This window comes from Xenopus laevis, chromosome 9_10L (genome assembly GCF_017654675.1).
Source record: "Xenopus laevis strain J_2021 chromosome 9_10L, Xenopus_laevis_v10.1, whole genome shotgun sequence".
Lineage (NCBI taxonomy): Eukaryota > Metazoa > Chordata > Amphibia > Anura > Pipidae > Xenopus > Xenopus laevis.
In genome coordinates this window covers 61,728,636-61,746,708 of record NC_054387.1, presented here as the reverse complement: position 1 = coordinate 61,746,708, position 18,073 = coordinate 61,728,636, and the positions used below count along the sequence as shown (strand labels likewise).

General features: G+C 42.2%; 1 protein-coding gene across 1 annotated transcript; it reads right to left on the bottom strand.

The window, feature by feature from the left end:
• Positions 1 to 337: 337 nt before the first annotated feature.
• On the bottom strand, positions 338 to 17,834 carry ubxn4.L (UBX domain protein 4 L homeolog). The gene is made up of 13 exons (XM_018235691.2): positions 17,644 to 17,834; positions 11,116 to 11,218; positions 10,942 to 10,970; positions 10,320 to 10,438; positions 5,127 to 5,289; positions 4,779 to 4,896; positions 3,729 to 3,783; positions 3,388 to 3,552; positions 2,588 to 2,715; positions 2,391 to 2,493; positions 1,691 to 1,822; positions 901 to 1,112; positions 338 to 713 (listed from the first exon to the last, which is right to left on the bottom strand). Exons 1-13 carry the CDS (start codon positions 17,723 to 17,725, stop codon positions 578 to 580), a joined length of 1,545 nt encoding a protein of 514 aa, XP_018091180.1. The 5' UTR covers positions 17,726 to 17,834; the 3' UTR covers positions 338 to 577.
• Positions 17,835 to 18,073: the final 239 nt, after the last annotated feature.

The following is an 18,073-nucleotide window of genomic DNA, read 5'->3' as shown; positions in this document are numbered from 1 at the left end:
ATGCAATTTCTTATGTGGGGGGGGGGGGTAAGTAACCAATCAAAAGCTAAAACAAGAGACATCACAAGGTTGTTTTTTTTGAAAATTTTATTGTCAATGTCTCAAAATCCATGATGAAAAACTACAAGAAACAGCTCACTTTTGCTTTTTTTTGCAGAATTAAAGGGCAGAATCATATAAATAAGTTCTCTCTCTCTTTTAGACTTGTCATTTTCCAAAAAGATTGCATTATAGTGAGATGTAGCAAAACTCCATGTGTCAGAGGAATCCAAGGCTACGGAACAACTACAAACGGACTAGTTCCCCAGTTGGGAAATATGGAGAATAGGTGAAAATAAAAATTCCAATATGTATTTATTATAGGTTTATAGTACAGTGAGAAGATACCATACATAAAGCACTCGCAGTAAATAAAGAGGATTAATCAAATCACTTCTGGTGTAAGAACCTACTTTCATGCAGCAGACTAAAGTACTGAATGCTCTTATGAATGTGGCTACAATACCAGAGTCCCCACCTGTTTCGTAGACGTAGGGACAGATTTCAGAAGCTTTTGTACATTTGGCATTAAGTCCACCTACATTTGCTGAGTAGAGTTCCCATTCCATGTGTTATTCTCATCCTTGTCATCCTGAGTTCTCAGACGGTAGATTTTGCCTTCTTTTTTAAACTCTTCTGGGCGTTTTTCTAGAACTCTTTTCCGAACAGCGTCTCTGGAAACAGCAAAGGGAGAATGTTTGACAATTAGCCATAAACCAACCACAGTCTGTGAGAATCAAGCCCACCCCACACACTGGGTTCTGACAACCAAACATCTCATTAATGGAAACAAAGTGCTAAAATGCAAGTGTTTTAGTTATCCAGTTATAAAGATTTGCAGCTTTATATCCAAGTTCTTACCTCTTTGGCTCAGAACTGCTGCTTGCTGTTGGGTTTGTGCTTTCATGCTGTGGATGTGCTACTTGCTCTGCAGGTTGTGAAGAGGAAGGGCTACCAAACAGAAAGTTGCTTAAAAATCTCCATACTGCTAGGAGAGGAAAGAGAATTGTACTGAGGAAACTCCAGACCCCGCCTTCAGAGCTCTGTACTACAGCGTGAGATGGCCTTCCTGCCTAATCATGCAAACAAACATTGATATGTTAGTCTGGAAATGTCACAATTCAGGATCATTAAAGCAAAACCAAAGGCTAATTGCCCAATTACCAAATATCCCACAAATAATCCTGGGGTACACAAAAAGAGGAAAGGGGTGTCTCTAATTACCTAGAACTGGGTTGATCTAGATATCTATCTCTCTATCTATCTATCTATCTATCTATCTAGGTAGATATCTATATCTTGATATCTAGGTAGATAGATAGTTAGCACACTAAGGCCTTGGACACACGTGCGGTTTGTGCCGCGTTTTCAGGGTGGTGTGCGTCATGGTTTTTAAAAAAGCTGACCACCGTGTAAATACACTAGCGGCATGTCCCATTGCCTAAGCTTGAAACTAAGCGTAGTTACGCGGAGGTCGGTTTTTTTTTTTTAAAAAAACCATTTCACGAACCATGCCAAAAAATTAAAAGTTGAAGATCCGCATGTGTGTCCAGGGCCAAAGGGGCATCATTTACCAATAGTCAAATAAAAACACATCTGCCGTTTTTCCCTACAATTTAAACCCAGTAACAGAAAGGAATGGAACACATACTGGCAAGAGAACTATTGAAGCACTGGGTGCTAGTTCCAATGACAACAGAGATTTTCCATAATCCTCTTTGGTGAATTCCCTCCTTGGAAACATGGTTGCCAATGAAAAGTTTCCATAAGTATTTCCGACTGTCTGCAAGTAACAAGAGAAAGAAAATAAGGCAGTGGAATCAATGTTTATGGACATATAGGTATAATGGCAGTGTGTGTAGGTTCTCAACTGGTGCTGATAAACCTACGTATGTGTGCACATGAGTATTCTAAGGCCCCGGACACATATGAAGCTTTTTTAAAAACCGTGCCGAAAATGCGGCAAAGATCCACACGTGTGTCTGTGAGGCCTAATAGCTGACAACCTTCTTATCATCCCCACAGCAGGTATTAAACAGTGCATGTATATTGTGCATGGAATGTAACTAACGAAGAAGCGGATTATTTACATTATATTATTATCTTTTAGTTAGGTCTGACATATTGTGTGCAAAGATATACACAGTATATTCGGTCACATTTTTTTAAAAAATAATTGAAGGGTGTGGGCAGGTATATAAAATAGTCCAATTTTCTTATATTTAAAATGTTAATACTGTCCATGGATAGAACATTCAAAAACTTAATATGCAGCACCATCTGCTGGTGGAAACCCTGTACAGCACATATATAAATCCAGTGAAGCCAGTGATCAGGCAATATAAACGAACCTGTGCAGCAAACAGTCTTGCGTCCTCAAGAGGAGCTTCTGATGCGAATTGGTTGACGAATGAAGAACCGTCAGGAAGTCTGAACTGTATCCGGGCGACAGTACTGTACACAGAGAGGCATTGTGTTAGGTAAGGGGTAGACTGAACACAAACAGGAAGACTACAATACTTCTAGCTGTAATTTTAGAATGACATACCTCCTCTCCTTCTGTACTGCCTCTCTCCTGGCCTCTCTCTCAGCCTGCTGGGCCTGCAGTTCTGCCACTTTTAATGCTTCTAGTTCCTCTTTGGTTTTTGCAAAACGGGCAGCGCGATCAGCACGGTCCTATAATGGGGAAAAGCCAAATGTAAGAACAGGCAGGCAGAGTAGGGCAGAACTGATTTTAAGTGCTTAAGGTGCCCTAACAAACAATGAACACAGAGAATCTGTCTTTTTGTAATGTCACATGAACTCATTTGTGAGGTGTTATACTTCTCTAGTCCTAATTTGCCTTCACAGGCATAAAAGGTATGGGACATGTTATCCAGAATGCTCGGGACATGGGGGTTTCCAGATAATGGATATTTCCATAATTTCAATTAAATAAACCCAAAAGGCTGGTTTTGCTTCCAATAAGGATTAATTATCTCTTAGTTTGGATCAAGTACAAGGTATTGTTTTATTTATTAAAAGAAGAATTAAAACATTTTTAAAAGTCTGGATTATTTGGATAAAATGGAATCTATTCGGAGCTTTCTGGATAACGGATCCTGTATCTAAATTTGAGTTACCTTTATGGATTAATTTTTAGTATGCGGCACATAAACATATCTTGAAGTGTGCCATTGTAGTCTTACCTGAAGGGATGTAATAATGAGCAAAAGTGCTGGATGTTGACTAGGCTGCCCTGAAAATCTAATTAGCCAATGACAGTGCATTGGTGTGCCCACAGATGTGTTGGTTCGATGGTTGCTTTACCTATGTGTGGCCAACCACCAAGGCCCAAGCATACCATACCTGAGCGATCTGTTGCCGAATACGATCCCTAGCAGCTTTTTCTTCTGCTTTCTCTCGGTTTCTCTCTTCCAGGGCCCTTTTTACCAAGTCCTCCTCCTGCTTTCGCTTGTATTCCAGCATTTCTTTGCCCATTTTTCTTCTATCAATTTCCTTCTTGACCTCATTCTGTGTAACAAATAAATATTCATGAGAATAAATAATTTCACTCAGCAAAGTGAGGACAACCATGTCTATAGATTTTTTTTTATCATGGTTATAAAAAATCTGTCTTACATGCCACTCTTTCTATGGTCATTGCTTTAACAGCACAAAGGAACTAATTCTGCTTAATCTGTGTTTACCTGTTTCTCTTCTTTCTTTTTCTGCTCCCGTCTCTCCTCTAGTTTATGTGTTACCCTGGGCAAAATAAAGAAACATGCCAACATTAAATATATAGTGATTAAAGGGGAGGTTCACAATTAAGTTAACTTTTAGTATGTTATAGAATGTCCTACATATATATAATTCCATGAAGAACAGGTGCACACCTGTGTGTGTGCACCTGTTCTTCATGGAATTATTTGAATATGGCATATGTGAGTGGTACCTGGGTCAATTGCCCTAAATTGTGGAATGCTGGCAAGATTTTTGGTATACCACAGTTGACTGTGGAGTTCCAGGACTATATAACTGTCTATTTCATACAGTACTATTATACTGGCAAGATGGACCCTGAAAGGTAAAGCAGGACAGTACATTATAGAATTACTTATTCCTAGCAACTTTGAAATTGGTCTTCATGATTTATTTCCAAATTCACTGACCCTGGCAGGTAACTATTGCTCTGTGAGCTTACAATTTTATTATTGCGACTTCTTATTCCTTATAAATGGTTCAATGAGATGAATGAGGAGAGCAATCCAAACAGCAGAATACCTGCTACAATGTATCAATGTAGAATTGTAGCAGGTATTCTGCTGTTTGGATTGCTCTCCTCATTCATCTGATTGAACCATTTATGTTGAAGACTTGCGGTGAAGTCTTTTGAGAAAAGAAGCACCAGTATATCTCAAAGTTTGGAAGTGCGCTGAAGTAATTCAAGAATTCTTATTCCTTATGTTTCTATTCAGATGCTCTCTGATTCATATTCCAGTCTCTCTTTCAAACCACTGCCTGGTAGCTAAGGTAAAAAAACACCCTAGCAACCAAATGCTTAAATTCCAGACTGGAATGCTGATGAACAAAAAGATAACTAACTGAAAAAACACAAATAATAAAAAATGAAAACCAATTGCAAATTGTCTCAGAATACAGTGTCTACATCATACTTAAAATAGTTTAAAGGAGAACTGGGCAGACAGCAGAATACTATTATGGCAATTCTCAGGACTAAATAATAATCCCCATCTCACCTTTGCACTTTCTCTGCAAGCTCCTCCTCTGATTGGATATTCTGCTCAGACTCAGCAACAGGTTCCAGGGATACACTCTCGTGGTCGTTGAGCAGTGCTTCCACTGGTGTGGAAGGTTCTAAGCAAAGTAAGAAAGCACAGTAAAATTCTGGAAATACTATGCATAGAGGGGACAGTCTAGAAGGCATAGCAGCCCAGAAAAAGAAAGTACAGGGAGTTAGAATTCTGTACCAATCAGAATGGGTTTAGTTTAGTTGAATTAATTTACTCAGATTAAAGTACCGAATGGCCCCAGGATTTATTCAAAGTGAGCCTTACGCTCTCGTCAATGGTTCATTTCATTATTACCTGTTGTAGGTGCTGAAGACTCTTGCTCGGTGCCTGCTGGCTGCGCATTATCTGGAGGGCTGGCATGTGGAACAACAGGACAAGGTGAATCGGAACAGGGCTCTGGCGAACTTTCTGGAAGCTTTGCATTTACTAGAAACCCATCTTTTTTTCCTGAGTGCATCTAGAAAGTATCAATTCATATAATCATGCCATTGTAGAGAGAAGGACTTGCTATGAAAGCACAAGGCTTTCATCTGCTTAAAAGAGATAAGGCTAGTAGGGATAAAACTCAGGCCATTTACATGAAACCCTCAATCTCACCCACACGACTTTCCCAAATACAGAGTCTGCTTACTTCCTGCTCATAGATTTTGAATTGTCAGGAAGGGGGAAAGGGCTTGGACCTCAGTGAAATAGCTGATGCAATCTTTCTCCCAGACTTTCTCTCAATGGCCCAGAAAAGGAAGATTTTAGTACTTACGGCTAAATCCTTTTCATTCTTCCAGAAGGCCAGAAAAGGGGTATGAGAGCCACTAAGTCAACTATAGCCAAACAGATTTGTTCAAATATAATCAGAGCCTATGCAGTGAAGGGCAGACCGCCTCCCTTCAGAGTCACTCTTCAAGCTCAATCAGTACCTCCTGGGCAGTTAGACACCAAGCGTCGGCCGAACGTGTGTGTCGAGCAGCCACCTGGTCCTCCCTTCACGCGTTTCTACAGTCTCCACACTCAGGCGTCAGCAGAAGCAAGCTTCAGGAGGAAGGTGTTACAGACAGTTCTAAACTGAAAACCTGACAGGTTGCTTTGGGACATCCCCATGGCGCCTGTATCCCCCAATCTTGGTAAGAGAAAGAAAGATTTTAGTACTTACCGTTAAATCCTTTTCTTTCACCTTACATTGGGGGACACAGGCCTTCCCTCCCTGATGGGCCATCCTGGTTGCCCAAGTAAGTTACAATTTTCCACATTGGAAAATTTTTAGTTTTACCTGTTTTTTTGGTTAAGGGGTGAGGAGACTCCTTCTCTGTTTTGGGTTCTCTAGATGAGCTTACTCCTTCTTCGGTGAGAAACTGGAGATGGTAGGAGGAGGCAGGGGATGAAGCCCAGAGCAGGAGGAGGAGTCACCGTTAACATCTTAGTGTCCACTCTCCAAGCTGCAGGATCTTCATCCCCATGGTGCCTGTGTCTCTTAATGTAGGATGTAAGAAAAGTGAATTAGTCTTCCTGATCTTCTTTGTAGCCTCCAAGTGTGTATTGATTGCGCGTATCCAGTTTGTTTAGACACCTCTCTAGCGAATTCTTTGGCTCTGGCAGAGTGACGGAACCACCAAATCTTGATTGAGGTGGAGCTGTGATACGACCTTAAAGAGGAACTCCGGTGTTGGCCTGAGAAACACCTTATCATAATGGATAATGGTGAATGGAGACTGGCATGATAGTGCCACCAGCTCTGAAATTCTGCGGGCAGATGTCATTGTCAAAAGGAATACCACCTTTTCCATCAGCGTGGCCAGCCGAACAGAATCCAGTGGGGGGACTGGATACCTATACGGGGGAACTAGTCTAGAACTAGTGTAGACATTCTCTTCTGCCCACATTAGAATTAATTTTTGCTTCTGCCATGGCAGCTAGACTTGTGGTTTATGTAGGCCACCGCTGTCACATTGTCTGACTGTATTCGTACTGGTCTCCCTTGCAGAAGAACTGGCCAATATTGTAGTGAGTACAGTATTGCTCTGAGCTCCAAGAGGTTGATCGGGAGACACCTCTACGATTGGTTCCAAAGGCCTTGGACTGTTTTCTTGTCCAGCACTCCTCCCCAACCACGTAGACTGGCGTCTGTTGTTACCACCGTCCAGGAGTGGTTGGGAAAAGGGTTTTTTACCGCCTCATCAGGTGGGGGTGGAGCCACCACTCGAGGGACAGTTTATCCTGTTCTGGGATCATTATCTCTCTGTCCAAGTTCCCGCAATCTCTCCTCTGATGCCGTAGTATCAGTTGTAGTGGCCTGGTGTGAAGCTGAAAAGTTCAAATATATTTACAATCCACCACAACTCCTGTACTTAAATTCACTGCAATGGTGGTGCTGGTCATCTACAGACCCAGCTAGGTCTCACAACACCAGAAATTTTTGATCAAGGATCCGTACACTCTATTATTCTGCAGTTGGGGAAGTGCCACTTTCTTTATTTATAACACCACCAGTATCAACATTTCGGGGGGGGGGCCCATATGCCCTTCAATCTGAATCCTGATAATGCATTATCTGTGTGAAGATGCGGGGGGCCAACGATAGTGGTTCCCCACCACATAGAACCTCAGAAACCTGTGATGATTTGGGAGAATGGGGATGTGCAGGTATGTATCCTTTATTTCTATAACCATCATGAATTTGTGTTTCTCCATGGACATTAACACTGAATGGATTGATTCCATTTTGAAGTGGTAAGTCTTGATGAAAAGGTTGAGGGTCTTTAGGTCTAGTACTGGTCTGTAGGAACCATCTTTCTTGGGTACGATGAAAAGGTTTGAATAAAACCCCTTTCTTCTGTCTAACCGTGGGGCGGGTTGTATGACCCCTGAACTTACTAGATCTTGTATGACCCTTAGGAATGCTTCCTACTTGGGACTCCACTGGGGAAGTCCGGAGATGAAAAATCTGTGAGGCGGATGTTGTGACAGGTCTATTAAATACTAAGGGTTACTATTTAGAGGACCGACTGGTCCTTCACTAGACTTCGCCACACCTCCTGAATGGACACTAGGCATCTGCCTAAGGGCATCCGCCTAAGGGCATCCCTCCAGGGGTGGGCACACCTTCAGGAAGAAGTGGACTTGTCCTGGGGGGTTTTGGCGGAACCCTTGGAGGAGTTCCACGTGGACCCCTGCTTGTTATGGTATCTCTGGCAGAAGCCTGTGTTGGATTTCTCCAGATGTAGTTTTGACCTCTGCCCCTGGCTCAAGGGACGAAAAAAGGGTCATCGTTTGAAGGGGGGCCTCTTAAAGTTGCTTTGTAGGAGCAGGGTGCTCTTACCCCCTTGCCTGTGATATAATCTTGTCAAGTTTTGCCCCGAACAGCTGTTTTCCCTGAAAGGGTAGACTGACTACAGACCTCTTTGATGTCAGGTCCGCTGACCAGGTTTTGAGCCATAGAAACCTGTGAGCCGCTATGGATTGCTCTGATGCTTTGGCAACAAGCTACATCCAGTGAAGCATCACAGATGTAGGCTGTAGCATCTGCTGTTTGGGAGAGTAGGAGGTCCGTCGTTGAGTCTTCTGAAACAAGCAGCTGTGCCACCTGTTCAACCCAGACCTTCATTGCCTTAGCCAGCCAGGCGATAGCTAACATTGGTTTAAAAGCTGTTCCAGATGCGGTGAAGATTGTCTTACAGAAACCCTTTAGCCTCTTGTCAATAGGATCCTTGAAGGATACTGCATCTGCTACTGGGATAGTTGTAGTCTTCAACAGTCTGGAGACTGGCGAATTGACAGTAGGAGGAGAGGACCATAGTTCTATGCATTCCTGTGGGACCCTATGATCTGATGTTTTCCATTGAGCTTTATTGATCTCATCGAATTGCTCATACGCTGGAAAGACACAGGAGATCTTTCTTTGTCTCTTGAAAATATTCTTTCAGGTCTCTGTAGTAGAGGACATCTCCTCGATATTAAGAGTTTTGCGAACCACCTGTATGAGTCCCTCCACTTCTCCCTGTGTTCTGGGGGCTTTAGGTTCTGGATCAGGATCCTGTTCAGAATCATTGTCTATTAGGACCTGTCCTTCCTCATCAGAGGAGATATTTTGTCCCCCTGTGGGTTTGTGGTGTGAAAAGATGGCAAGGGGGATCCTGCAGCTTGGAGGTTAGTAGGGACTCCCTACTGTAGAAGAGACTCACTCCCTGTAATGGAATCTACCTCAGGTCTTCAAGATGGCGTCCAAGATGGCGACCACCTGCCTCACCACATGGCTCCTGCTGGGCACAGGTCTATGACCTCACCTTTTTCCCACTCCAGGATTGGTCGTCGGCGACGGAACGGACGCCGGCGTCAGAATCGGGCGCCGGCTTCGAGACGTCAGCGTGAGGACGCTGGCGTCTGCGTCTGACGCAAGCGCGTCAAAATTTGGCGCCAACCCAGAGACTATTTAAACGTACTTCCCCTTCCAGTCCTTGCCCAACTATAGGTTCCTGCTACAGAGTTCCTGGGTGTTATTGTCTATTTTGATTCTTGTGTACCGACTTCTGCCTGTTCTTCGATTCTGCTTGTCTTCTGCCTGGTCTGACCTATTTGCCTGTATTTTGACGATTCTTTGGATAAACCCTCTTGTACCTCGAACCTGGTCTGGTCTCCTCTTTGGTCTACACTATTACTGTGCCTTCGGGCCCGTTACACTCCCCAGGAGTAGGAACAGGCAATAGAAGGAAGCTATGTGCCTGGGGGAGGATGCAAGGTGGGGGTGGGAAAAATCTTTACCGGTTCAGCCAGAATGCCTGTGCCCAGAATAAAAACATCCTCTGTGTATCAGGCTGGTGCGGGCCTCCACAGAGCAGGAACTCAGCCTCAGGGAGATAGGAGCTTTGCACGCAGACTCCATAGAGCTGGAAGGCAGGAGGGCATCTATATAATTTTTTTAAATGCAGGCAACTATCTGGCTGAGAAGGCGCTGAAGATAGGTACTCACTGGCCCCAGTGTGGCATGATCTACACCGCAGTTCAGACCAATTGCTCCTGCCGCCAAGTGTCAGAGTCTACTTCTGAGGACACTAAAAAAAACTGGAGATGGTAGGAGGAGGCATGGGATGAAGACCAGAGCAGGAGCAGGAGTCACCGTTAACATCTAAGTGTCCACTCTCCAAACTGCAGGATCTTCATCCCCATGGTGCCTGTGTCCCCCAATCTAGGTGAGAGAAAAGCAGATTGCTAGATCAATCTCCCTAAAAGACTAAGCTCTATCAACCTGCTTTATGCTCTTCATGCCCTGCCTTTTCTTGTGAATGGGAAAGAGAGCAGCCCATGAATAGGAAGTACATATAATTAAAGCTATATCCCTGGGTCCCAGGGGGGAAGGGGGAGACTAAAATCACCTACAAGCACAGGGGGAGGGGGGTTAATGGGTACTGGGCCATGATTTATCCCATAATTAATTTAATGTACTCCCAGATGCAAAAATCACAATTATTATATGATGACTTAGAAATGCACTCTTCTGACCTGTTTTACTTTGGCTATCTTTGCAACAAGTTCTTCTGCAGAAATACTGCCAGCGATGACTTCTAATGGCATTCCATTCTCCCCGATAAAGAAGCTCGATGGGATACACACTACAGGATCTGAGAAACAACTAGTAAAGAAGCTATAACCAGACAGCAACTCTCATTAACCCTGTGGGCTACATATCCATATGGCACTGACTGTATTAGGGTTGCACAGCTCCCAAGCGCTACCTTTTGGCATTTATAGCCATGCCACAGACTTTGCTTTAAATGCAGCTAAACTATAGGGCTAAAAGAAGCTTTAACTTTTTTTTTTTTTTTCATTCAAAACATACTAAAAATGTTCCACCAGAGGTGAAAACAGCTTTGTGCTCATGTGTAAGGAATTTTTAGGGGCAATTTTAACTAAGTGAAAAAAGATCTCACAATAGGTCATAGCCAGAGAGAAACTCCACAGCTCTCTGTTCACCAGTACAGGATTTAGACAGGCATATCTTTATCAAATGGTGGAAACAAAAGTGAGCATTTGATAAAATGTACCCCATAGTAACAACAGACACATACAGGCTATTGCAGGCATCACTAAAAGAAGCAGGCTTGTCTTCCTAAAAAAAGGATACAGATCTGAGAAAACTGCAGACAGGATTCACTGCAAAGAAAGACAGATACATTTTAGAAATAGAAGTCTTTAAAGAACAACTAAAACTCTGCCATTCCTCGTGTGCTTATCAGAAAGGGCTGAGAGAGACCAGAGACTGAGGAGAAACTATATAAATTTCACCCAGTAAACAAACCTCTGGCTATCAAGCTTTATAGCGACAAATCCCTCCATGGTGGTCTGGATCACTTGTTCATTAGCCCAGCTTTCTGACATTTGTACCGACTGCTCATCTTCCCCTGAAACAAGAAGATGAGAAAAATGTATTTAAGGTGTGTTTAAGAAGTGTGTGTTATCATTTATTGTTATTAAGCACGAGGATACTATAAAACCAAATGTCTTGATGCAGTATAAAATAATATTGTTGAGTACACAAGCCTTTTGTTTTTTTCTCACACAAAGACCCAGGCCTGGAATGGCAATCTGTAGATTCTGGCAAATGCCAGATGGGCTTATGTAAGATGCCAAAGACAATCACTATTTATTGGGCCTGGGGGTGTCCATTTAGGCCCCTATGTACATGAAAACCTATGTCTTTCTGTTGTGGCCAGAATTTGGTAGAGGCGGTGTGCTTTCAGACAAGCACAGAAAGGCATCAGAGAATTTGCCATTATATACCTGGTGGCTAGAACATGTGAGAGGCCAGTATCACTAGGAGGTTGCATTGGGTTGGGTTAATGTGTGTATTCTGCCTATGACTAAGTGCTGGGTAAGCATGAAACGCGTTAGGCGTTAGAGGGAATACTATACATATTTTTCAACTACTGATGTGAATAAAATATATATTTTTTATTGAATAGCATGTTTTGGAGAAATTATTGAGATTGTGGTTTTACCTCTCTTTGGTCACTAGAGGTCTCCAACATGCTCACTAATAGTATTTACTGATTCTGCTCCCAATTTGATTTAAATAATGTGTGTATGGGCTAAATCATTAAAGGCGATATATTGTGTAAAAACAAGTATGTGCCAGTACATTATATTCTTAAATATAGAAGAAATTTGCTTCAAAAAGATGTGTTTTGGACTGATTTATTGAAAATTTCTCCTAAAACCCTACTAGTCCCACCCATGTGTTCCACTTTCTGTTCTCCCCAGGCTGTGCTGGGGAGGCAGCACCATTCAGCACATTAAACAGTAGCATAGGAGCCAATCCACAACTAGACAGATAAGAACCAAAGTGAACCAAAGCCTGTCTTTGCTCATGGGACTGCAGGGTTGTGATTGTCTATCCCCCTCCTACTGGGTTTCTGGCAGAGACTGTTAGAACATGCCCACCCCATCTAAAACATGGACAGGGACCAGAAAGGATCATTGGGGAGCTCCAATTAAGGGTAAGGCCACACTGGGCGTTTTGGGGAGATTTGGTCGCCTGGCGACTAATCGCCTCGTCTTTGTGGCGACCAATCTCCCCAAACGCCTTCCCTCACTCTGCGCCGGCTAAAATGAAAAAAAAAAAAAAACGTCGGTGCTAATCACACGCGGCGGTTCATTTTCCAAAGTCGCCCGAAGTTGCCTCACGAGGAAACTTCGGGCGACATCGGAAAACGAATTGCGGCGTGTGATTAGCACTGGCGTTTTTCCATTTTAGCCGGCACAGAGTGAGGGAAGGCATATGGGGAGATTGGTCGCCGCAAAGACGAGGCGATTAGTCGCCAGGCGACCAAATCTCCTCAAATGCCCAGTGTGGCCTTACCCTTATGGTCCATTTTTAAAGTTAAAGGGATTCTGTCATGATTTTTATGATATAGTTTTTATTTCTAAATTACACTGCAAATAATTCACTCTGAACCAGCAAGTGTATTTTAATTTTAGTTGTAATATTGGTGTGTAGGCAGCCATCTCAGGTTATTTTGCCTGATCATGTGCTTTCACAAAGAGCCAGTACTTAAGGATGGAACTACTTTCTGGCAGGCTGTTGTTTCCCCAACTCAATGTAACTGAATGGGACGCGGTTGGACCTGGCTTTTACTATTGAGTGCTGTTCTTTTATCTACCAGGGAGCTGTTATCTTGTGTTAAGCTGGCCATAGACACAAAGATCCGATCGTATGAGGATTCAAACGATCGGATCTTTGCATCTATGGCCAGCTTTAGGGAGTTGCTATCTGGTTACCTTCCCATTGTTTTATAGTTAGGCTATGGGGGGGAGGGGTGACATCACTCCATCTTGCAGTACAGCAGTAAAGAGTGACTGAAGTTTATCAGAGCACAAGTCACATGCCTGGAGGCAGCCGGGAAACTAACAATATGTGTAGCCCCATGTCAGATTTCAAAAAATCTGTTCGCTCTTTTGAGAAACGGATTTCAGTGCAGAATTCTGATGTGTTTTGAAAAAAATGTTTTTACCCCATGACAGTATCCCTTAAATGATAATTTTTAGCCCATTGTGAAATGTGAACAATACAGTATTCATTGCCTACAAGGAATTGGGGTTTCACTTATGCTATACATCTTTTTTAATGCATACCAAATAAATGACCTAAAATTAAATTAATGTTGGCTATGCAATCCAGGTAATGACTCTCTCTGTTCCTTTCTATGCTATGCCCTGGTGGACGTAACTATAGAAACAATGTAGCAGAGTCAGCTAATTAACAGACCTGTTAGAAGCATGCAAGTGCAGAAAGGGAGAGACAAATCAATCGTAATTAAAATAACTTCAAATCCATTGATGTCCCTTGTGAATTTATATGTGAAAGTAACTTAAAAAGTTACATTTTATTTTGTTACTGTTTGGTTTATAACCCCTTTAATGGTTCCAGGACAGTGCGAATAACCAGTGTCACTATTGCTAAACAGAAGGATTTGGTAACTTGTTCAAGGGCAAAAGGGAAGGAAAAGACCTTGTAGCTGCAGGAATGACAGCAATGCAGTCCGGACATTGTACAGGCTAACAATGTTTAAAGGGAAAACAAACACATGTATTCCTTGTGAATTATAAAGAATAATCTGCCCACTTCTAAGGACACTAGACGGTACTGAGTTTAGTAAGGTAGCTCTGTGCTAGGGGAAGCGAAGTACCCGTGGAAAAGTATATAAAGTAAGGCAAGATGATATCAGGAGATTGTGTATATGTTTAGTAAGATATAACTGGCTGATTCTGACATTGCACACAAAGCTGAGAGCACATAAACATGGACTCTATAAATACCATATCAGCACATGTGTATTATTAGCAGCTACTTGTCATCAGGAGCTCTGCCTGCTAGTTCAGTCTATCATCTAATACCCAGATTTCAACACAATAACCCCCTTCCGGCAATAATAAACAGTCAACAACTGATACCACCCATAGTACTGGGAGGGCTGTGGTTTATCTGGCCTGCCTTTGTTTAACCTTTGTATGCCTCCCAATAAGATCACCTAAACCTGCAGCACTTTATTATAACACATTGCAGAGCCTTGCTTACCATAACAGTTAATGAGAATGCCACAAAATTACCCAGAAGGCACCTGGATGCTATAAGAATAATGGGTGTCACAATGCCCCTAGATGTGAGGGAATACAGGGTTATGGAAGATAGCTCATAGTACAAGTTGATCCAGGGACAAATCCGATTGCCATTTTGGAGTCAGGAAGGAATTTAGATGTAGATAATGGGAGACAATCTCAGTCTCTCCACTGTGTTTCATGAAAACATATTTTAGTCAGGAAAGCTACACTGATCAAGTGCTACGTATTTCTTTACCCAAAACCCTCCCTGTGAGGCAAATAAATCTGAAGGACAGGTGCACACATATTTTCTCGGTTTTATTTTCTTATAGACAACTATAATGCTTAGTATGGCCTAACTCTGCCAAGTGCAGTCTTAACAGAAGACTGGCTATAATTACTGGGATGGCGCAATAGTGGATTGTATGAAGGCACTAAATAGATAATAAACAAACTTAAAGGGCAACTAAAGTCTAAAATAGAATAATGTTAGAAATGCTGTATTTTGTATACTAAATATAAACATGAACTTACTGCACTAGCAGCCTAATAAGACAAATGATTTATGCTTTCAAAGTTGGCGCAGGGGGCTGTCATCTTGTAACTTTGTTAGACATTTCTGCAATATCAAGACTTGCACATGCTCAGTGTGGTCTGGGCTTTAGTTGGGAGGTTAAGCTTAGGGATCGTCATAAATAATCAAAACAGCACAAGTCAAATAATATCTGCCATAGAAGCCAATACAGTAAGACTGATTAGTAATCAGAATATAAAGACTGCACTGAGTCTCTCGATACAAATCTCTACAGGGAATCCAACAATGCTGCTCGAGCTCGAGGTGGGGGGCTCCCCCTGCCATTTGAAAGTATTTTTTAATTAAAGTATATTGGAGATAGATTTATTTTTCATTAAAGTAAAAATGGGATTTTATATTTTTGCCTTTACATCCCCATTAAGGGACATCTCATAAAAAGCAACATTGATGCAGAAAGAAAAAGTATTATAGCAGTACAGGTATAGGATCTGTTATCCAGAATGCTCAGGACCTCGGGTTTTCCGGATAATGGATCTTTCCTTTATTTGGATTTTCATACCTTAAAGGGGTGGTTCACCTTTAAGTTAACCTTTAGTATGTTACAGAATGGCGAATTTTTCAAGCAACTTTTCAATTGGTCTTCAATTTTCCTATTTCTCCTAACTCTTTACAGCTTTCAAATGGGGGTCACTGACCCCATCTAAAAAAACATAAGCTCTGTAAGACTACAAATGTATTGTTATTGCTACTTTTTATTATTCATCTTTCTATTCAGGTCTCTACTATTCATACTCCGTCTTTTATTCAAATCAATGCAGCGTTGCTAGGGTAATTTGGACCCTAGCAGCCAGATGGCTGAAATTGCAAACTAGAGAGCTGCTGAATAAAAAGCTCTCTAGTGAACAACCCCTTTAAGTCTACTAGAAAATCATGTAAACATTAAATAAACCCAATACGCTGGTTTTGCTTCCAATGAGGATTAATTATATTTTAGTTTGGCGCAAGTACAATGTACTCTTTTATTATTACAGAGAAAAAGTAAAGAATTTTAAAAAATTTGGATTATTTGATTATAATGGAGTCTATGGGAGTCAGCCTTTCCATAATTCAAAACTTTTTGGATAATGGGTTTCTGGATAAGGGATCCCATACCTGTACTAGTAAATTTGCAGTGGCTGCATTGTGTAGCTCAAGTACTCACAGATAAGACTGCAGACTGTTAACTGCCACTGAGCCCATGCATCATCAGATGTGCTCCATCTGTTAAAGGGCATTTTCATCAATAAATTATCATTTAGTATGATGTAGAGAGTGGTATTCTGAGAAAATGTGCAACTCGTTTTCATTTTTTAATGTTTGTGGTTTTTTAGTTAGACTTTTATTCAGCAGCTCTCTGGTTTGCAGTTTTAGCAATCTGGTTGCTAGGGCCCAAATGACCCTAGTAGCCATGCACTGCTTTGAATAAGAGATAGGAATATGAATAGGAGAGTGACTGGAATAAAAGATTAGTTATAAAGAGTAGCAATAACAATTTATAACCCTACAGAGGTTTTTTTTCTTGGTGTCAGTGACCCCTATTTGAAAGCTGGGGACTATAAAAAAAAAGTCAATCTGAAAAGATGCTTAGAATTAGCCATTCTGAAATATACTAAAAGTTAACTTAAAGGTGAACTACCCTTTAAATGCATACAGTGACTCCATTCCTCATTATTAAATGTCCTTGTACACTGACAGCCATAGTGTTGCGCCTTTATTGGTCAAGCTCCAACCTCCCAGTTAGTGTTCTCTATTATACAAGCAGTGATTACATTCAATAAAATAAAAGGCAGATCCCAGCTATGACTTTATTAAAGGCAGTGACAAGGGTCCCCTTTTGCCAGGAGGATGGTCACAGTGCTCTCGAATTTAGAGAAGGGTAATCACCAGGCTGCACCTGCTAAACAGTAACCTCTATTCCCCACCAATGATTACCCTTTATAAGCTGGCAACTACTTGCCCTGGGAATAGTAATGCCCTCGTAACAAGCAGTTACTAGGCACTGAGAATAATAATGGCCCGTCTTCCCGTAACACGGGTTGATCCGTTAGGCTGTCTAGGTTACAGAGAAAGTATTCATTTCATTATACAGACAGAAGCGGAGAGTTGCTCAACTTTGTGAGACATGTAGAAAGTTAGTAAGGCTGAGAACCACATTAAGTTAAATGCTACTTGGGCTTCCCTCTGACAATTACGTTATTACTATTAAAGGTCAATTAAAAGTTCTCATGCTACCCTATGGAGATAATATTGCCAGCCCCTGGGTTCCCCTCTGACAGTGGAAGTACTTGGGTTTCCCTCTGACAAGCAGTTAGCAGGGTTAGTCCTTGGGATGCTGATAGTTCTCTACGCCAGTTCCAGGCCTCCCCTCTGACAGGTAGTTGGCTATGGAAGTCTCTGGGCTTCCTCTGACAGGTATAAAACTATGGCAGTCTCTGGGCAATCACAAGCAGCTTTGCCAGTCGCTATCTTCGCCACCGTATACGCACAACTATGAAAATGACAGGGCTCCCCCAATAAAGGAAGTTCTGGCAGCCCTTGTACCTTCCTTATGACAGACAGCTGGCTATGCACCGGCCTAGGTAAGCGCTAAAACACATGACAAGTTACTGTGCATTTTCTCAATCCAGTGAAAGGCAGCGAATCCCTTTTCCTTACCAGCCACGAACACCACGAACACGGAGCTGCTCTGTTTTGCGGCCGCTATGGCCTCCGGGATGGAGCCCTGGAACCACAGCATATCCCCGGCCTTGCACAAAACTACTGCCCGCCTCCTGTCACTGCCCTCACTAGACACACAGATGATGACGAGGCGGAAAACAGGATGTGACGTAGCACGTCCACTCTACGGCGCACGCACACAATATGCCACGCCCTTGTAGGTCCCAAACAAATACGCAGAGCCGAAGGAGGTTGTTGTCGTGGAAACAACCAAGCCACCATGTTCTAGTGGTGATAGAAATGTTGGTGATAAGAGTGTCACTCACAACTATGTGTTCTGCTCATAATTCACTGTTTTATAAAGTAATTCTGCGTATTGCAGTATTTGCATCGTTTTTCCGTTTGGTCTTATACATTGATTTATCTG